General features: G+C 43.5%; 1 protein-coding gene across 1 annotated transcript in view; it reads left to right on the top strand.

Annotated features, from left to right (window-relative positions):
• The window catches only part of LOC144098051 (uncharacterized), a 61,257-nt gene extending 41,864 nt beyond the window's left edge, over window positions 1-19,393 (top strand). The window contains exons 8-9 of the mRNA XM_077630613.1: window positions 9,678-9,803; window positions 19,147-19,393. Coding sequence (XP_077486739.1) covers window positions 9,678-9,803; window positions 19,147-19,350 — 330 coding nt within the window. The 3' untranslated portion in view covers window positions 19,351-19,393. The remainder of the gene's footprint in view (window positions 1-9,677; window positions 9,804-19,146) is intronic.
• The last annotated feature ends 2,785 nt before the right edge of the window (window positions 19,394-22,178 follow it).

The following is a 22,178-nucleotide window of genomic DNA, read 5'->3' as shown; positions in this document are numbered from 1 at the left end:
ATTATAAGAACCACATTTTCTATCAAGTATTGTTACTTGTCGTGGAATGAACTTCAGTTGTAATTAACTTCTAAGATACTGCACGTGCAGTCCATTGTCGACAGGAAATGATTGCCACCACTGCTTCGCTTACAATGCAAACGTAACATTGAGGCAGTCTCTGTAAGGCAGGTGGAGGAACTGCCAAAGTAATGCATGTCTAATAACAGCAGGAAAATAGCTTCTTTTGAGCTCTTCTCTGCCTCTTCCTCCTCAGAAGTAAGAGGAGGACTTCAGCCCGCAAGAAAGCTTTTTGGTCACACCTTTTCAACTGTAGTGGCGCTTGGCACCTTGCCTGCGCGAAGTAACCAATCATCAAAAAAATTACCCAGAATTTCCCCTCTCGCTCTCTCTAATAATTACCACGAATTCATGGCTGCGGTCTAGGTTGTTTGTTTTCTCACCACATGGCGCATGCAAGAAACTAACGGCTCTACTGCTTCTAAAAAGGAATACAAGATGGTACAGAAAGCGGTAGGATGTCCCCCTCATAGTCTGACATCGGAACCTCCTTTTATACTCTTTATTACACAGGTAACATGTAATCAAACGTAATAAAAAACCTCAAAACTCAATCCTCTCCTGAATGGTTGGAGCACTCGTATTCATTCTCAGCTTGAGAAATTACAGGAATCTGGGCAGTTGCCAAGCACCACCTGGCAGAGAGCGCTTCTAGACTACGCAACCCAGGCGCCGCCTATTGTATTTCAGGTGGTGAACGTCAGGTTACCCATGCCTGCCAACACATCAGCGGGGCGACCCCTGAGTGCTGATTTTAATCGTAGGTCCAGACGAGCGGACAGGGTCGCGGACGGTCCGGTCCGCTCGTCTGTATCGGTCTGCAGCAGCTGGATCGGGCGTTCAATATAGAAAACTGCAGAAACGTGACGGCTGCTGAAAGTAAATGCACATTGTTCAAAAGTTTTTAATATTTTATAGCGATAGCTACACCACGCTAGCATTTCGAGCCTTCAGCGTGGCGGCGCTGCCACGTGGTCACGTGGTTAGTCACGTGGTGCGGAGGAGCTGCCGGCGGCGCGGCGCGCCGGCGAAACCGAGTGGAGAGGAAGTGGAGAGCGGGAGAGAGTGAATCTCGTCCAGGGACGAAGATGAAGAAGGAACGCCCAGCGAAACGGAGCGGCGAAAGACTGACTTTGCAATTATACTCAGCGAGTTCCACGCGGCCAGCTGTAGCTATATCGTCACTCCAGGTTTAACCAAAGCAAAACCATAGCCAATATTTCTTCTTTTCTTTTCGGATAGGAAGACTGGATGTATAATATCGAATATTTGACGCTCAGCTGTCAATATTTTTTAAGATGGGGAACCACTGGTTATTGTGTGTTTAGCTGCTACAGAAGCTACGAATTGCCCCACGCTGTGTGAAGCTACACACCCTGCCATCAAAACTTGAAATCCCTCCCGATTTCTCAGTGCGAATTCATTTACGGGTACATGAAAAAGAACACCTCCAGATAGGACAGGCCGCCCTTCGCTGTCAGTTCGCGGCTGCTTGGGACGAAATCAACAAAGCTGTATTCAAACCAACGATGCAGACGATGATTGCACATAATATAGATCTCCAGATGGCCCTATCTAAAGTTTTCCAAGTGAGGCTATTTAATTTTGTTAGCGGAGTTAAGAGAGTTCGTGACGCACGTTAAAAAAAGCGCGTATTTGGTTGCAGTGATCTGCTAGACAGGAGAAAATGTAGCGTGGGACTCCAGAGCAATAAAAATGTCTCGGGTAGCATTGACGAAAAAGCCAACATTAACGAGCGGCTAGCAGCCATTGTAATCAAGCTTACAAAGAACTGCTAAGAGAAAATAGTGCAGTCCTATGCGCCGACATCCAGACGCGATGGCGAGTTTATCTAATGATTCCTACGCAGACCTTAAATTCGCTACGGACAAAGTATAAACTCCATCCATTATTCTGATCGATGACTTCAATATGAAGGTTGGAGGCGGCTAGAAGGTAGCACGAATCCATGGCATTGGTACAAGGTGCAGCAGAGTAGAACTATTAGAAGAATTTGTATGAAGACATATTCGCCTAACAATGAACATCACTTCACGAGGGCGAAAAATGGAATGCATGGACACGAATCAATACCAGCGGGCCAACTAGTCACGAAAAAAACTTCGTAACATACGCCTACCGATGCATCCTGTAGGATGTATGGGTATTGGACCACGTGACGTCGAGCGACTACCGGATCCCCATGTCTCGAATCGACCTAGCTTTGTAAAAAGAAATGGAGATGCTGCACGGAAGAAGGTGATATGCGAGCGCCCAGTAAGAGCAAGATTTCATCGGTCCAGGTTCACGCTTGAAAACAGAAATTGGTCTTGTCCCGAAGAATGCGGGCGTAAGTGGAAATGTTATGAACACCGCAATAATATAAACGTGGAGTGCGCAGTAACATTGGGGGCACTTTTCAGGTGATCACCGCATGTTCTCATTGGATAGAGGTTTTAAATTTTTAACTGATGTAGGTTTTTTAAGAGAAATTTCATATTCAAAGTCACCTCAGCACCTCCTCATTGCTGAGGAGATTGCTTAGCTCACTCATAGCTGCCAGACGCCTCGCCCCTTTTGCTCAAGCAAGGACTGTGGTTGCGGCTACCTGGCTTCGTCGTTCATATATAACTCCTGTTAGAACAATTTTAGGCACTATAAATCATTTTAAGCCATTCCACCAGATATTTAGGCACCCTCTTCAGACTCTATAATCATGCACATACTCACTACTCTTAGGCCTTATACACCTGGCTTCAATCCTATGATCTGTACACATTTTAGCCCGAGTCGACCAAGAACACCGTGTTTGGCGCTCTTTGGCCTTAGTTTCCCTTGCGTAATAAAAACCTAGCATCATCATCAATATAGGGGGCATGGTGATTACGCAAAACGGAGGCAAGTTGTCCAATCAAATTGGTTCATTAAGGAGCGCCAAATCATGAAATCTTCACACCAAAGAGGTAACATAAGACTAGAACTTTCTGACTAATATGCAGCAAGTAAGCGACAGAAGTAACCATCAAAAGATTGAGCAGCCGATAAAGCACTAATAAGTATGAACAAAATTGGTGAAGAGACAGCTACTTCATCGGAAAATTTGACGTATATAAGTGAAGTTAGATAGTAACACTAAATAAATATAACATCAAATTGCTATTACGAAAGAATTAGGGAAACCTCTACTAAAAGCGCCGAAGAAAATGCGGCCCTAGTGGTGCATGGAACAGGATATCTCAAGAAAAATGGCAGAGATATTCCTGCTAGGCAAACCTTGGAGAATGTTCTCTACAGAATGCTTCGTGACAAAACTGTTGGAAGCATGGAATGATGGCAGTAATATAATAATCCAAAACAAGGGTGCTGTCAGGGGCTGTACAGATTCGGCCTACTAGTTTACAGTGTAATTGCGAAAATGTATTGCCAAAGGCCATTGATAATGGCATCTGACGAGCCTTACTATTCAAGCAGCAGAAGTGACACACCATTTTTTCTAAAGAGACGTAAAAAATTAGGACATTTATTCCAACAATCTGCTTGTAACATGTGTAGAAAGTAGCAAATATTTATTATAGCCTTCGCAGATTATTAAATATTATATTTGTTATTTAATGTTGATTCACTGCATTTAACCCCGCCTAGGGTTGAAAAACTCAAGGTGGGGTAAATTCATCTGGAGCCCTCCACTATGGGTCCCTCATAGCCCATGTGTCGCTACGTAACGTCAAAACCAAATACTCGCACTATTGTATATCATACCGTATGATTACAGATGGCACATGTTGCGAGAATGCGCAAGAAGCGGAAATTTCCGACAAACGATGATGTCCCGACAATCAGTCCTAGATCGACAACCGGCAGCTTCACCTTGGACCCACAAGGAGTGAGCGTTTATCAGACATGTAATTGTTTAAATCCTAAAAGGAAGGTCGCGTCGACGATATTCAGCGAGGAGTTGCCAATCAATTTTTGGGTAACCGCCCCTTCTTTATACCTGTTACAGGCCTACCACCAATGGCAGTCAAAATATCCGCACGAATATTTCGCTCCATACGACATTATATTTGCTTAAAAAACAGTATTTCAAACCATGAGCAAAAGCAAAGGGAACAACGGTTCGCGCTTTTCAATGTCGTCATCAACAACCTAAGAACACCCACTGCAGACAAAGACCTTTCCAATAAACCCCGAGGTCCGGCTCCCTTATCTCTGCAAACTTCCCAAACTCAACCGTCCATATCATATTTTCCTTCCTTCTGATGCACTTGGCTTCTCTTGGAATTGGGAATGTTAACATTAACTACCATCATGTCCTCAATTCGCATTACTTGTTCGGCCCATACCTTTTTTTTTTCACTATGGCGTCACTAACCCGGAATTTTCTTTGACTCAAATATGTTCTCTTCCTGTCACAACGGCCCATCTATCAATTTCCTCTCCACAGCTAGCGGTGTTGTCCTCAATTTAAGTTCAATCCTTTTGGCTAGCGCCCAAGTTCCCGCCGCATGGGTGAGTAGCGGCAAAATGCAGCTTTTATATACCTTCCTCTAGAGCTATACTGAGAAACTGCCATTTGTTATCTGAAAATACTTGCCAAATGCACTCCATCCGATTCTTATTCTCCTGCTTATTTCAGTCTCGTGATCCGTATCTGCGGTCAGTGCCGGTCTAAGGGTATGTCTTTTCTTACCACTTTTAACCCTTCACGTCCTACCGTAGATTGCTCTTCCTTCTGAGACAGTTAAACATTGTTTCCTGCATAATATTTTTAGACCCACTGTTCTGCTTTGTCTGTCTAGGTCCTCGATCGTACTTCGCAATTCGTCCTCTCGGTTAAGGCAATGTGACCAGTGAATTGGAGATTAGCATAGGTGGATATCAACTCAAGAACGAAGCGGCAAATGCCCCTCAAAACAGTCCCTTTAGCCGATGGCATCGACCGATGCTTCCAATTGACACCTTCTTCCTCTCTTTCTCTTGACCGATCCTCTTGTGGCGGCTAGCGTGGAATCGCAGGGAGTGGTAGATGAATGGGTAATAATCACGGCTTACTCGGATGAACTCAAGAAAATCGCTCGACGCCATTTGCTGGAGCGCCTTCATTGACGAGCATCTCCCGCTTTTTTCTTGAGTTGTATCTGACCGTAACGTATTATTAATTCAGTTTTGTCCCCTAGTTTTTATCTTCACTTCTAACTTTCGTACATCTTCACGTAAAGTTTCATCCCTCTTATTTAGCACGCGGTCAATAGTACTGAAGAGATTGTCCCCATTCGTAACACCTTTCCTGATTGCAATTTTATCACTCTTCTCATGAATGCTTACTATGGTGGCTGCTCAGCCATTGCTGAAATTTTTCTGATACCTTTTGATATGCCTCTTCCCCACCTTGGTTCCGCAGTGCCTCCATTACTGCTAAGGTTTCTACTGAGTCATACACGTTTTCGTAATCTATGCAGGATATTATATGGTCCTGTTTAATTCTGCACACTTTTCTGGCAGCTGACTGAATATGTGAATATAGTCTATTCCGGAGTAGCCTTTACGAATGTCAGCCTGGGCCTTCAGTTCACTGAAGTATAAGTTGGCTCTTATTTTATTCGCGATTTCCTTTACAAATGTCTTGTGCACAAGGGACCGTAAACCAATCGGTCTGTAATGTATCAAGTCCTTGGCGTACCCTTTCTTATGGAGTAATATAAGCTTAGTATCATTCCAACATTCTGGTGGACTTAAGGTCATGGGGTATTGTGTATACAGGGGGGTTCGTTGTTCAACCACAGTGTCTCCGCCATACTTCAACAGATCTGTAGTTACCTGACCTTTACCAGCTGCTGTCCGCCCTTTCAATTGTTTACTTCTTTAATTACTAACGCGGCGTCGAATTCTTCTGCACACACGCCTATACATTACCGTCTTGAATATTTCGGCTACTATACAGACATGTGTAAAACTCGGCTACTTTTACAATTTTATCCTTACTAGTAAATATATTACCATCCTTGTCTATTAGCGTCACATTTGGTTTTCGCTTATGCCTAGTTTCAGCTTCACTGCATTTAGGCTACCTCTGTTCTTCAGAGCTCAGGTTTTCAAGTGAAGGTTTTCGATGTACTGAGCCTCAAATGCACAAATGTTTCGACCGTTATTTATGACCTCAGTTTACATTTCAGCAGCTATCTTTATGTTTTCAGGAGTTCCAAAACTGGTTCCGAAAGCGCATAACACAACCACCGTGCGTTTCTCTAAATATCGATACCGTTGACAAACATGCGAGATATCTACAGAAACTGCATATGCACTTAATATAGAACGCTAGCCTTTTCCCTTTCCTAGCGTGCAGCCTCGCTGTGTAGTCTGCAATAAGGGAGCAAATACTTATTAATATTCACACCAACAATCAGGTGACAAAGAAATGCGCAGAATATAACCAACCCCTATATGTAGCCTTCATTGATTACAAGAAAGCATTTGACTCGGTGGAAATCTCAGCAGTCATGCAGGAATGACCGAATCAAGGTGCAAAAGAGCCTATGTTTAAATACTGGAATATACTCGCAGCAACTTCACTGCTGCCACAGTCCTCCATAAAAACAACAATGAAATTCCAATAAGAAAGGACGTTAGGGAGGGAGACACGATTTCGCCAATACTATTCACCGTCTGCTTACAGGAGGTATTCCTAGGCCTGAATTGGGAACAGTTGAGGATAAGAGTTAATAGAGAATACCTAAATAATCTGCGATTTGCTGATGGCATTGCTTTGTTGAGTCACTCTGGAGATGAACTGCACAGCATGATCAATGAGTTAGGCAGAGCAGTATGTTCGGCCTAAAAATTAGCATCCAGAAAACCAAAGTAATGTCCAACTGTCTAGCAAAGAAACAGCAGTTCTTAATTCGCAGCGAGGTATTGTAAGTGGTAGATGAAGACGTCTACATAAGACAGGTGGTGACCGCTGATCCTGATCATTTGAGGGAAATTTTCTGAGTCGCTTTGGAACGTTAAACCCCATAAACCAAACCAAACTAAAAATTGTGTGGAGCGCATATGGCAGGTTCTCTCAGATCATGAATGACAATTTATCAGTATCCGTCAAGAGAAAAGTATACAACACTTGTATCTTACCGCTACAAAAATATGGGGCGGAAACAGGGAGGCTAACTAAAAGGATTCAGCTTAAATTAAGAACAACGCCACGAGCTATGGAAAGAAAAATGATAGGTGTAACGTTAAGAGAACGGAAGCGGGCGGAGTGGCTGAGGGAACAACCGCGAGTTAATTACATCCTTGTCGAAATCAAGAGGAAGAAATGAGCTCGGGCAGGGCATGTAATGCGAAGGCAAGATAACCGCTGGTCCTTAAGGGTAACGGATTGGATTCCAAGAGAAGGCAAGCGTAGGAGGAGGCAGCAGAAGGTTAGGTGGGCGGATGAGCTTAAGACGTTTGCGGGTATGTGGTGGGCGCAGCTGTCAAAGGGCAGGGTTAGTGGGAGAGACATGGGAGAGCCCTTTGCCCTGCAGTGGGTGTGGTCAGGGGCTGATGATGATGATGACGATCCACCCAAGAGGAGACACACTGCCACAGAGCAAAGTGAAACAACTTCCACAAAAGCTCTGCAGTTAAAGAAATGAGTTATTGCTGCCGTATTGCAAATTTAATCTACCTTAGGGAATTTCCCTGTAACACATTGGATTAGCCCGCCGTTCTTTACAAGTTCGGCCTCGTCCTACCATCTTCTGTCCTCCCGGTTAGCTCAGTTGGTAGAACGAGTGACCCGGATATGCGGCTGTTCAAGGGTTGAACCTTCAGGAAGACTCTTCGAGACGACGATTGCCCCGCCATCTGTTTCGCGCGTATGCACCAACTCTAGCCGATTTTTCCACCTCGCTTAGTCATAGGGCTCATGATCAAGTAAACGCTCGACGCGAGCTTGGTATCACTAAACAACTCAAACGATGTACAGTTATAAATGGACAAAACACGGTAATGCAACTGCTTGGCCTTTGGTAAATTGTTCGCTTGGTAAAGCTTAAATGCTTTGGTAGCCGCTCAGAAACTTCCAGTCAAAATAGCCTTAACTCCCATCACACAGCATCAGAACGCTCCGCTGTGAGCTTAGAGGCCTGTTTCATTGGTTTCCCCTCCTACGCCCCTCCGACCCATCTTTTCTCTGGACTATAAATCAACGATATGTAATAGTCTCGGTGAAAAAACCTCAGGCCGCTGTGAACGTGGCAGGAGCGGCTGCGTTCCGATCGCGGCTGCCACCGCTCGCTAGCGCCGAAGATAAAAAAGGGCGAGGGCAGCATGCCCCTCAGTTTCAGGCGTCCCCCGGCCCCTTCACAGCAGTCCGAGCTTTTCGACCAAAACTGTACCTTGTAAAGCGCCACAGAAACAGCCAGCACTATACTACAAAAGTTCCTAGCAGTGATGCGCACCTATAAAATATTTTCACCAGAGACCTAAACGGGAGTGGAAGCCAACTTCTGACAATTCATGGAGAAACTTGGTCTATGGTTTTACTTTAGGGGGGTTTAATGTCCCAGAGCAACTCGGGCTATAAGGGACACCGTAATGAAGGCCTTCAGAAATTTCCACCGCCTGCGGTTTTTTGAGCGTTCACTGCCATCGCACAGTACACGGGCCTCTAGAATTTTTCCTCCATCATTAAAATCCAAACCCGCGTCTTTTCGGTCAGCAGCCGAGCGCCATAACTACTGAGCCAACCCGGCGGCTCAATTGTCTCACATGCTTTTGGTTTCATAAAACTAAAATGTGGAAAAAGGCGACGATGCAAAGCGAAGTCTGACCAAATTTTTCATTCCGGGTCGTGTCGAAGGCGGTGTTGGGAAGAAGAAAAATCACCTTGCCGCGATGCCGGTAGTTTGACCACCTATGACGAGAGAAACTGTTGCTCGTCATACACTGAAGTTAATATCGTTGTGCATACTCAGCGAAAGCAATGCCGATGAAATGCATTCACGACGAGACCACGGCGCAGAATTGTACGGGAAGTGACCGGAGCGGCCGGCTTCCTCCCTCGTGTACTTTCCACCAGTAGTAGCGCGGCCGTCGCTTTTCGCGCCGCTAGCGTTTATATTTAGAAACGCGTGAACATTTTTAACGCGATAGCGCTAAATGTCTCGTTCCCCGGAAAATCCGGTGCCGGCGGTGTGAGCGAAAAATGATGAGCAGGCAGGCGGCCCCAGGGAACAACTTTGGTTAACCTAGGTCACGTTACCTTGTGGCATCATCACAACCTGCCCACCGCGTAGTGAGCAAACTGCCCGCCGTGGTAGGCGGCAATTAAATTGATGATTAGTCGCTCGGGAAGAGCAACCTGGGCCGCACAAGGACCACCGCTTGAAGCATCTGTCATCGCATAGTAGTGGCGCATTGCTTAATTGCTGCCCCATTGCGCAAGGAGGGGTATGAGGACTCCCACGGATCTGTGAATGTTGAGATTGACATTTCGCATTAGCGGAAATCACCCCATTAATCTGCAGCGCTATACCCTCCAGGTGGAGCTTAAGTATCCTCTGCAATTTTAAGCCTTACACTTTGTTTTATAATCAATGGAAAGCATGAATCATGTGCAACCCCTCGCCCAACAGCTATGCAATGAGAAGCTGCGAAGAGGCGACATTCACGTGGATAATGGCGCTCAAGTTGTGTACGTCATCGACGGGCAGTCCCCAAGCGTGATAACATACGACGACGAGGACACCCTGCGCTATAAGGTAAAACTCTCTCTACAACATGGTATTTGTCGCTCTTAGTAACGATTAATTGCGCGTCTCTGAGTTCTCTCTTCGCCGCCGGGCACAAATACGTCTCAGACTTACTGCTCGGCGCCAAGCTGCTGGTTTACGAGTCATCAGCATATAGCAGGTTTGCTTAAACTGGCGATCATAGCTTCTATTGCTAATGTTTTTTTTGTGCTGAAAACGCGAGGTCTTAATGTCATGAAACGTAATGTTAGCAATGGAGAACCACAGACACTTCGCAGAATGATTCGTCCTCATATCTTTAACTCTGCCAAAACTCTGCCGGTTAGGGTTACTTGTAATTTCGCGGCTTTTGCAAAAATCTTTCGCATTACATTTTTAACAGTCGCGACAATTCCTGCGTTATTATCACTGTTGTCGCATGCCACAAGCCACTTTTTCTTCTCACAGCTTTAATATTCGAAAGGGATTTGCATCCGGGAATGAAATTTATATGCAGCATAATTAAGGATTGCAGCCTACAGCAATCCAGAGTACTTATTGAGCAATAAGATGGGAAGATGACTATCAAAAAAGAAATGCCAATCTGGCCTGCACCGCCTGCGTACTGAAGCTGACTAAGTGATTCAATGCGGCCTACCCATTTCGAGAGAGCAAAGCAAGGAGCAGAAAAGGAAAGAAGCCTTGAATCGCCTTTCACCTGTACAAATTAATAATGCAAATAAACAGAAATTATCCTAGATTTATGCACCATGGCAATTCCAATAGAAGAAATGAATACAATACATTAAAAAGAAACCTAAATCCAACTTAAAACCTAAATCCAACTTATTAGCGTCCACCTCGTCCAAATAGAATTTTTTTCAGTTGCAGTCTTGAGCTGCCAGTTGTTAATAATGTGTACGGCAAAAGAAATATTTCCTATGCCACAGCTATAATTTGTAACCAACTGCCTGATAACCTGCAAATAGGCCTATTTTCAATCGCCAAAATAAACAAACGATTTCCGAAGCCAGCAATATTCGACTCCATTATAAAACGCATTCAATTTATTTTTCTCCCAACTATTGTATAATTTCTTCAGTATTTCGCTTTCCCTTGTATATAACCATCGCATAACTGGTGCACATGAATTTTGTGTATAATACTGAGTTGTCTCGTTATCATTATTTTTGCATTTCCTGCATGGGTACAAGTCTAGCCAAGAAGGCTAAGGGCATAAATGATTCGCATGTATTTTTACTAGCTGTTTAAAAAAGATTGTTTGATTGATTGACTGATTGATTTGTTGATTGATTGATTGTAATAAACTCAGAAATGTTCCGAATGCTCCTCTAAAAGTATGAAACATAATCGACGGCGCGATGGGTAGAACTCAGTGACATCAAGTCATGACAGAAATTTTGAAACATAACACTAGCCTACCAGGAACTCAGGTGGCTGAAAAACTAAAGACAGATTTTATTCACATAGACACGTATGAAGAGGAGCGTGCAGAAAAAATGTACTGCAACAGCGGCGTAGAATCTCCAATAATCGATGCTTGTTCCAACGACGCCAAATGAAATATGAAGCATAATTAAAAACCAGCCAGACTGGTCGCTGCTGGAGTGCATGACATTGAAGTTCCGTCCCTCAAGTAAACTGCAAATACACTTAACCCATTGGAATTTGCTAATGTAAAGAATCCGGAGGGACTGCTGGAGCAATTAAGGGCGCCTTTTAGGTCCTACCGGTACTTTCGGAGGCGTCCGAAGTTGTAGTGTGGAATGTTGGCATATAGCTCCTTTGTCATTTAGGTTGTATGAAGAGTACGAAATAATTAGTGGCGCACAATAAAGGTTTCATTTGAGTCTGTTAATATATGAAATAATGAAACAATAATCGTAAACAGATGAAACACTTGAAAATCTAGAATATGTTTCTCACACTAGGCTCACTTCTACATATCGTAATAGTATTCAATGCGGCAAAGCACGATAAGTTGCTCAATAAACTTAGATATCTGGACTAGGAAGAGTTCGATCGAAGCCTGATAAAACGTGGCTTTTGAACGATAGTCAATTCGTCCCTGGCAATCACATTACCTAGCAGAGTGACAGTTGTACATGGTGTTCATCACCACTCAGGTTATGGGCCGTTACAATTCCGAATGTACATTATTAAGATAACGACAATATCAGGTCCACCCTAATTAGTAATGCATGACGGTTATACAAATGCCATTATGAGAAACCTAACACTCGCCAACAAAAGGAAGAACAAGAGGGTAAAAACAAATTACGTTTCGGGACCATTCCGGATCCCTTGTTCACATATGAAAACAAAAAACGGAACGGCCGTGTTTATATGAGTGAAGGCCGCTGTAATGAGCATGCGTATGCTGCAGGCATGGGCCCAACTGTCCTGTTAAGTGCATGCGTAGTTGATTAGATATGCAATGACCCTAGGTGTAGGCGGGATGATAATGATTTTTCGGTGGATATGAGACTGCCTGCGTCCCAGGCGATAATGTGACCGATGCACATTTGGTGATCTGCCAAGGCGTTTTCCTCGGTGCGCCCCTTAGCAACGTCATTTTTACGCTCCCTGAGCCGTCTCCTGTAATCCCCAGTTTCGCCAATGTTGGCTGCGTCTCAATCCTGACAAGGAATCTTGTATACAACCCCGGGGCATCTAGTGCGTACAAGCTTGCCTTTCACTCGCACAAGTTGCTGTCTGAGCTTGTTTGTAGGCACGTGGCAGATTTGAACATCAAAGTCACTGAAGATTCTTGCCAATGTTTCGCTCACACCAACCGCGTAAGGAATGGCGGCTCGCTTCCGCTCTGCTTTCACTGTAAGCATACATTACGTTATTTGCATTACAGTGACCGTCGAAGTGAGTTTTACCAGAGGGGAAAGACCATTCGCTTTATTTTGGGAAGCCGCCGCGCAAGGCTCTGCGTCGGAAGCTTTTTAACGACGCCGCTTGCGCTGCAAGAGCATGAGGTCGCTTCGATGTGAGATTCGTTACGTTTTTTTTTTTGCTTTTGAAACTAATAATCTGATGCCCGATGAAAGATCTCTTTGAGCAGTAGTCGCAAATTAGTGCTGGAATCAGGACCCACAGCGAGCGGACGGGTCGGAGGCGCGGAGCACAGGGAGCAAGATTCAAGCCTGCGTGCAGGTGCAGGATATGTTCACGCCGACCGGCAGACGAAAAGTTTGTATCTGACAAGGATTGATTAAAATCACATTGGCCATCAAAGGCTCCACCCTTGACAAACACTCGGAAACATCGGCATCACCTCCGAACTCCACCACGACAGCTCAAGGTTCAACCGTGAATAAAGGGGCATGTAGTGAATGCGCGCCTTTCATATATTAACTCTTCCGAACCAGATGTAGCCGCGCTTACGCTACGTATATCTTTGCCTAACGGAGCTAAGCCATCATCCACTTTTTTTCTATGCCCCTAATGAAGATGGCACACTGGAAGTTACCTGTAATGTCAGTACTTTCGTTAATGGCGAAAGAAAAGGCTTAGAAGCCCCGACATTGGTTCATTGAGGCGTTTTCAATCTCGTGGCCTCAGTAATTCTCTTCGAAACAGTATTATGTTAAAGGCTTGTCTTTTGGAATTCCTTTTCATGTTGGGGCAGATAGCGCCTGCGGATTCAAGCAAGCAGTAGTTCGCAAATAATTCGTCGGTGAAAGGTTTTGCAGATTTAGCAATTAGATGGGAAATAATCAAGCTAGCTCGCACAATTTCTTTCGCTGTTTTGGTAGGCTTTTGGAAAAATTATTGACTCCTTCCGAGCGACGCCTTCAGTTGATCCACTTTGTCGTCACGCATCTTTCCAGTTAATGCACCGTACTTGTCATGATAACAGGACATGAAGTAGCGTCGCACTTTGTACTCCTTCGGCACAGATAGTCTGACGACCGATTAAACACGTCACTTTGTCCCACGACTCAGTGAAAAAATATGAATGTTCCCGCCAAGATTGAAAACACCGTTTTTTCATCTTCAACTTTTTGTTTCATTGGAGCCTTTCAATTCAATTTAGTTGTTTATTTACAAGGGGCAATGGACGGCCTCCAGTGCTAAAAGTTGCAGGCAGCAGCTTCAGTACGCCCTAGAGTTTTTTACAAGGTAGCAGCAGACATTGGTTGCAGCGTGGGAAACAAAATAAATGCAATACTATGTAGAAAAAGGTATCAGGAAGTAGAGACATGCTAGAAATTTTATCGCGGCCATGAATAGTTTATATTTTATAATTCTGAAAAGTGTAATCGTAACTGTTTTGGTGAGTTAAAGATTACCTGCTTGAGTTTATTTAGTAAGGCCGCGGTAGGTTCTGTCTCAGTGATTGCAGTTTGCACTGATTACGAAAGTATAGGACGAACCAGGGTTGAGAAACGCGAGTTAAAGAACGTGTAGCTTTAGTCAGCAACATTGCCATGTAACGAAGCAAGCTTTGACAGTCATGCTGAGAAAAATAGAAAGAATGCAACAAGTGATGTTCATAATTATGGTCAAAGATAACAATATTGTATTCTACACAGAGATGTCTTGTCGTAAACTGACGATCAGTATTGACTAGAAAGCGAATATACAGAGTAAATCACACTGCTCTACTGCGCTAGAGCGGTGTGGTGCGGAGCAAATTAAGCTAAATCCTATCGCAGCCGCTCTTCTTGGCGTAAGGCGCTGGTGCCTGTGCGGTTCACATGTCTAAATAGGCTGCTCTCCAGTGCAAGTATTATCAGTAAAAGGCAATGTCTGCTTTACAGTTTCGCTACATTTCCACCGGACGGCACCGCTCGAGCGCTCTGGACAAGTGTGATCGACTGTGCCTTTGTCAACAACTAATATTTTATAAATATTCGCTGTTGTGGTGCTTGCCCACACTAAACTGCACTAGCTTATATGTGGCTCAAATAATGCGTTGTATGATTGAAGTTTAACGTTTTGGGGCAGGACAGTACGACAACGAGGTGCATCTCCAATCTTTGAAAAAATCATTTTGCAACAAAATTTACACGAGTGTCCCAACTCAAATGGGAAGAAAAATACCAAGTGTTATGTGGGTTTCCACAAGGTCAATATTTTATTACGAAGCACTAAGCACTTTTTCAGGATGAATTTCTTATTTCGTGCTCGAAACAAAATAGCTTTCGTTTTCTGTGTGTTCATTTTTATGCATTTTGACTGGGACTAGACAAACAATTTTTCAAGTACATCTTTACAATATAAAAAACGTTATTAGGATCATAACCAGAAATAAGCACACATTTGATTAACTGAACACTGCTGTCAATAACAATTGGGTCATTTATGTACAAATTGAACAAAACTGGACCTAATGCACTTCCTTGAGGTACCCCACAAAATATTGGTACTAAGAATGACTGCTTGTTATTTATGCAGATACACTGTGGCCTCTATTGCTGAGATACGAGTCAAGTAGGCATGAGGTTTCCCGCGGATGCCATATGATGTGGGTTTTTTAGAGGTATGCTATGGTCGAGACAGTCACAAGCTTTGCTGAAATCAACAAAAAACCCAGCGTGTATTTTCCTTTTACGATGTTCTGTAGTATATTTTCTTTTATAGCAAGCAGCCCCGTTCAGAGGATCTGCCTTTTCTGAAACCAAACTGAAAATCAGTCACCCTACACAATCAGTGACCATAGCTTTAGCCAGAAATTTTATTAGGCGTAGGTAAATGATCTTTGTAGTCATTTTTATAAAGCAGGAAATACAAAAATCGGTCGATAATTAGTTACTTTGTTTCTGTTTCCACCTTTAAAGGTTACAGTCTTGCCCACTTGATACCGTCAGGAAAGATACCCGATTCCATTGTAAGGTCAAATATATAACACAGTACGGGACTAACAAGTTCAGTTACGTACTTTATTAGCCTTATTTGAGTGTTGACAAAATCTAGGGCCTTGCTGCTTTTTAGGCACAGAAATTATCTCTGTACATTAGTTTCGTCTCTCTGGCGCATGAAAATGCTTTCAGGGGTATTGGTATTCACAGTGTTTAAAAATGTCGGGCTGTAGTTGCCATGATTTGAGACACTAGTAAAGCGACTGTCAGGGTTTCTGGAAACGATTCACCTTTGCTTCTACCTCTCTCTAAATAATGTCCGGTCGTTTTTGGCCTATGTTGAATACAAAAGATGTTCGTAATAACCTTTTCTTGCTTGCCTAAGCGTAGCATTTAGCTCATTTCTAAGCATTTAATCAGCTTAAGGTTTCCATTGTGTGTGTGTGCAAATAAACTTAAAGTAAAGTATGAAAGTAAGACTGAATGCCCTAGTGTACTAAATGAGAAATGTGCAGTATAAACTCGTCTAAATATTTCTATGAACTTGGAGTAGGCTTCGTCAACAGCAGTTTCAATCAACACAGGGCTCCAGTCACATGTGCTAATATTGTTTTTAAACAACTACAGTGCTGTGCTGGAGGTGTGTTGAAAACTGAATGATTCTTTGAGTTTTTGGCTTAAGTTCATGTTTTTCGTAAAGGTCGTAAAAACAGGACAGTGACCACTGATGTCACTTGTAATAGTGCCAGCACTGGCAGCAATGCTTTGGTTAGATGCAATGAAGAGGTCCAAGGCATAGCAGTCTGAAACTTAAGCACTGGTAGGCGATGTGAGGAGGTTTATGAAGCCAGAAGCTTGAGTCCTAATGCTAAGGTAATTTGCATGGTTATTATCTGATAAGACGTTGATGTTAAAGTCGCCCCCGCCAATTAAACGAAAGTTGTTTGTGTTTGCATATTCCAATAGGCCATCAACTTTCTTCACAACCGCCTTTATATTTCTTTTTGGAGTGGGGCGGAAACGGAAGCAATATCTTTGCAATTACGCCAGGTGGCAATATCATGTTCATCAGTTGCAATGCTGAAATCAGGGTGTAATCCAAATCTTAAACTAAGCTTAGAGTAGATTTAGACGCCACCTCCCCGTCTAGTAGACCGATTTTAAAAAAGCGGCTATAGCCAATATTTACTATTTTGCTGTAATTGGGATACTATGTTTCAGACATAAGTATGTAATCAAATATAAACTAAAACTGATTTAGAAAGTAAGCTATCCTCCTTGTTAGATGCCGACCGGGCATTGATATGCAGGACTGAAGTTTCCGTGACATTTCAAACCTAAACTTTCACTGTAAAAAGCCTATATTCTTGCTGCGACAAGGGCTGTGGAAAGTATTTAAATAGATGTGGCGGAAGTGAAACGCACCTTAGAGCAGGCGATCGCCGAACGCCATTAGGTACGGTGACGTGCTTATTATAGCTTCCCAAAAAATGTCACAAAGGGTGAGGAAAACAGGAAAAACATTCCCCAAAAATGCGGCTGTAGTATGTGGTATGTGGATTTCAAAGTCTGCAAGCGGCAAGGGGCCCATGAGGCATGCAACAAGTGCTACTGGATAAGAGGGCCACTCCTCAACCCAAACTGCGTGCCTTTGCAGGATCGCTGGCGTGGCACTGCGAATAATGGGGCTCACTGAAAGCGCTGTAGGAAAAACGCAAAGGTTGTGGTCAGCTTAATTCTGTCTTCATTCTGCGCGCCTTAACACTCCCCTGGAATTCCATGAGCTCTAATTGGTAAATCTAGTAGATATTTATCTCCACCAGCTAAACGTGCAGCGTTTCATACTTTCTGCCTTTCTCACCTTGATTTTCCTGGCATTTGGAGCCTATCCCCCCCCCCCCCCCCCCCGTATTCTAGCAAAAACTTCGCAGTTCTTCCCGCCTATTCACATAGGAATGCTTTGTGTGTAATCCGAGGTGTGCCTTCAGCGTCTGCGGATCATTCATTAGACGCCTGTCGTTGCCCGTCTCGTCTTTGGAATGCGATTTCATCGAATGAACAAAACCGCATTTTTGCTGGATAGCCCCGAGAGATGGGCAATGGGTCAATTTTGAATTACCTGCGCAGTCCCTACTGGGTAGTGCATCATTCGTGCCTTTTATTCCCAGCTCAATACTTTCGCCTCGTATAGCCCGAACATTAGTCACTGAGAGTCAGGAATAAAGGGGAAGGAAATTACTGTCTTTCAATTTCCACACCGGAGATTTCCACTGTGGTGTGGAAATTGTCCATTCCCAGACAGCTTCCTGTGGCTCTGCAGCGAAGGCTACGCAGTAAAGCGAAGGAGGCGTCTAGTAGAGTGGGCTCGTTGTTCAGTTTAGAGGTGAGAAGGAATGAAAAATAGAGAGGGTTGCCGGGCATCTCGCTCGTTGTGCGCTCTTGAAGGCAGCCGACGTCCGTGTGAAGGTAACTTGAATGAAGGGACTCCTGCCTTTTTTCCTGTCCACAAAGGATCAGTGCTCTCTGCGGACGCAAAATTTTGGCTGGTCGTAGTTGAAAACAAGTCTGGTGGTGAAGCTGACTCGTGAAGCTGGCACGAGCTTTCAGAATAAAAGATGAATCTTGGAGAGCCGGCGCGCCGCGTGTTTGAGACCCCTGGTTTACAGTATCCGCCAATGTGGAGTATATATGTTATAAGAAAGGAGTTACTCATTAGCGTCCACTGAGGAGCACATATACGGCTAGAAAGAAGAAAGTTCGGGGGAATACCAATCAGCAATTGCTCCCTTAGGGCAAACGAACTCCACCTACCAACATTGGATTATTTAACTACTTTTGAATTATTCCTGCGAAGTGAAGTCGTAGTGTAAAAATCCAGGTCATTTTAGGCACTTTCAAGCACTCATGCTTGCAAATCAAGCAAACTCAAGTGCATACGTGTGCCAACTGTAAAATGGACACCCACCTAAACGGTGGGCACATGCACTGAGACAGCCGTGGTTACCACGGCATAAGGAAAATACATCTCAAGAGACTGGTCAGCACACTTCATGCATGCACTGACCGTTTAACGGTTCTCGGCTGCGACCCATGCCGCTGTACATCTGGCAATTTGCGCACGAGGCATTTATTGACCGTCAACTGTAGGCTTCTTGTCCCTATTCCCCTCTCCGAGAACTACGTCTTCGTGTCAGCTCCATTTCTTAAAGGCTATTCACTCACTCCCTTGCCGGAGCCGTAATAGAGCTACCTTAAAGCACACAGCCATTCGTTTAAAAAATGAGTGCCTTCATATGTCTGCCTTCACGTGTTTCTATACATGATTCTTTAGGCGTCATATATTTTCATTGCTTGGACATCAGAGTATACACTGCGCCTTACGTGGGAGAAAAATTCAACATGTTCGGGTGATGTCAGCAAATGTGGAAGGACCGCGTGAGCGCGGTGTGTTTTGCCGTAATTTGTGTTCATCTGGAACGAATGTCTGACTGACACTCAGGTGCGGCTAAGACATAGCTTTCGTCTTTTATTTTTAGCTCTGTCATGAGAAGAGGAACTACACGAATCTGGACTATGGAATTGCGGTGTACGATGTGGACCATGATGACTACGCAAACAACTGCGTCGGGAAGAGCCGCTACGGCAGCTACAGTCGCCTGAAGATGGCTGTGAAAATCAACGAATTTTTCCGCCGCTATATCACAGCTGACGACGAAGAGAGCTGCCGCAATACTCTATAAGATTACGGGAATATGTTAGTCGTAAAACAGAGGGTAACGCTACGATAGGAAGCCAGTTTATAGAAGATACTATTTTTTGATCAAGCGCGCCACTACAATGACAGCGAGCTGTTAACTTTGGGGTCATTGGCTGCCAGCATCTTTCGTAACACTACTTCATAATCTATATGTCAACAACATTTCTACAATTTGTTGGTCCTGAACTTAACTGCATTGTCTTCCTGGGGTAATTCTTACCAGCCTGTAAAGCACGAAGAGCAGAAATATAAGTACCACAAGGAGTATGATTTGTGTGCAAATTACTTTGGATAACGTGTCATTTTAGTTGCGATAATTATGCGCGTAGTAACAAGGAGTTAAAAAATGACTTGGTATGCGTGTTCCTAAGGGCTGCGTCCGCTGCAGCGCCAGCTGCCATCCGCCAGCTATCATGCGCTTTTTTAGTAAATTATACGATTCCTTAATGCGCAAATATTCACTGAGCGACATCGCGGCTCGCTACAGTCTCTTTTTTTTTTATCCATGTTAAGGTCTAATTCCAGCCACGCATGCCTTGTTCCGAAAAAGCTAAGTATGAAATAAATCTAACAATAAAAACGTTAGAATAGCGGAGCGCACAAAAAATACCCGCATGCATGATATTGAATAATGTTGAAGCCAGGCAAAACCACAGAGTTACTTGCAGATGGGCTTGTTGGTGCACATTTAAGAAAGACGTAGCAGCGCAAAAACACGAACACGGACGTAGTAAGGGACGAACGCTGTACTATAGACAAGCTTTGTTGGACGAAGAGCGCCATATTTATTTATTCGAATACCTCTAAAGGCCCCTAAAGGGTATTACATAAAGGGGGTGGGGGGGGCGGGGGCACACGAAACATGCTATATTAAAAATTTATTACAGTGCAACAAACTTGAAAACGCGGCAACATACGCAGACACCAATGTGTAAACCAAGATCAAAGTCAGACCAAAACTAAAACTGCATAAAAATAGAAGAAATTGCGAAAATTCAGACTCATTGGATTCAGAACACTAAAAGCCACACAAAAAAAAAACACTGGAAAGCAAAATCATAATGGACGTCAGAAGTATTGTAGGAATACAGAACAAAAGTAACAAAAAGTACATCACAAAAATTATTGGGATGAGCTTCATTAGCAATGTCAGATGGCCGGGTATTATCGTCAAATGCGGTTCTGGGTGTAAATAATTGTGCGTATTGAACAGAGTGACGCACTGGGCGTTTGGCTTTGTAAGGGCGATCTCGGCGAGAGATAATTACAGAGGATGACTGAAAGAGGCCGTTGTGAAAACTACCGTGAGAATAAAGTTTATGCAAGTGGGATAGACGAGCGTGATCCAATTCGGCTTGATTTTTTAAAGAAATAAAACGCGCAGCACGATTTGTAGGGATTCACTGTTACGTACTAGTAATAATTTAAGGATAAATCACACAATAATTGGCGAACTGTCTTGCTCGGTATGGCCTTCAATTAGGCAAAGCATTAATATAGACTGGAAAAGCAAAGGACCAATCACGCTGCCTTTTCGAACGCCGGATGTAACTGGAATATAAGAAGAGTTGTAGTTATTGATATTTATGAAATGGTTAAAATATGACAAGAAATATTTTATTCATGCAATGAGTTCTGCTTGAATTAACCTTAAGATATTTTAGTTTGATTACTTGCCTGTGGTGAGGACGGCGGTGAAAAGCTTTCAAAAAATCAATAACCATAGTGTCGACTTTGTTGCCAGCATCAATCCATGAAAGGTCCTACTTGAAGATTACGTTGTGGTCTTCTAAGCATGTTATGATTGTAGAATGTATGACATGTTCTGATAGATCAAAATATAATGTACTAGTTAACGAAATGTGCCGGTAGTTAAGTAACGTTGAGCGAACGCCATATTTAGATACTGCTATGATCTTGGATGTCTTCCAATCCTTAGGATACGAACTAGGCATCATGACTATAACAGTGAAAAAGAGCGCATAAGATTCCCGAAATGCTTTGCGATATACTTTTAAGGAAGACGTTGTTAAAACCAACGTGATAGCTTACGATTGTTAACTGGTGACATGACACCGGCCTCGCTAACAATTATCAGTGGCATGGTGACAGTAGAAAGAGTACCTTTTTCTGGGTATGAAGCGACGTCCTCGCGGGTAAATACAGAGGAGAAGGCGTTGGTTAATATCTGTGCACACTTTTACCCAAAAAGCAGTAATGTCTGTGGGATCAGTAAGCGTTGCCTCAAGGTGACAGTTTAGGTTTATTACTTGGCAAATTTTGCAAGTGTTGTTAGCATAGACGACAGGTCGTGATTGAAAAGTGACGGCCAATGAGTTTAAGTAAAGGCTGATATTTGTTGTCGCACTGTTTGTATTTTTTCAATGATGCTAACAGATTGAATTGACCGGTTTTCCTATGCAATCCCTTTTTTTTTTGTAAGCGCCGAAGGTGTCTGGTTGAACCGCTGTGTAGAACTGTTACCCCTAATTGTTATGGTCGGTGTATACTTGCTAACAAAGTTAGCCAACGTCACTGAGTTTCTGAATATTACCTAGAGGGAGAGCTGGCGCCGCCGTCTATGCGAGTTTCGGAAGGAGCTACGAAAGAGCACGTAATCCACCGCGGGATTGCCGGGAAGACATCAAAGCGCATTTTGCTCGGCCCTAAAACATGACTACGACTGCACAAATACAAATTTTCGCAAATTATATGTTGCAAGAAAGCTTTGTTTTGCAATCATTATGTCCTGTAATAAAATATGCTTACTGTACATTGCAATGAATGAGCGGAAAAGCGAACGATAACCGA

The sequence above is a fragment of the Amblyomma americanum genome, chromosome 7 (assembly GCF_052857255.1).
Source record: "Amblyomma americanum isolate KBUSLIRL-KWMA chromosome 7, ASM5285725v1, whole genome shotgun sequence".
NCBI classification, from domain to species: domain Eukaryota; kingdom Metazoa; phylum Arthropoda; class Arachnida; order Ixodida; family Ixodidae; genus Amblyomma; species Amblyomma americanum.
Note: the sequence above shows the minus strand (reverse complement) of the source record. Positions and strands in the feature narration are given on the sequence as shown.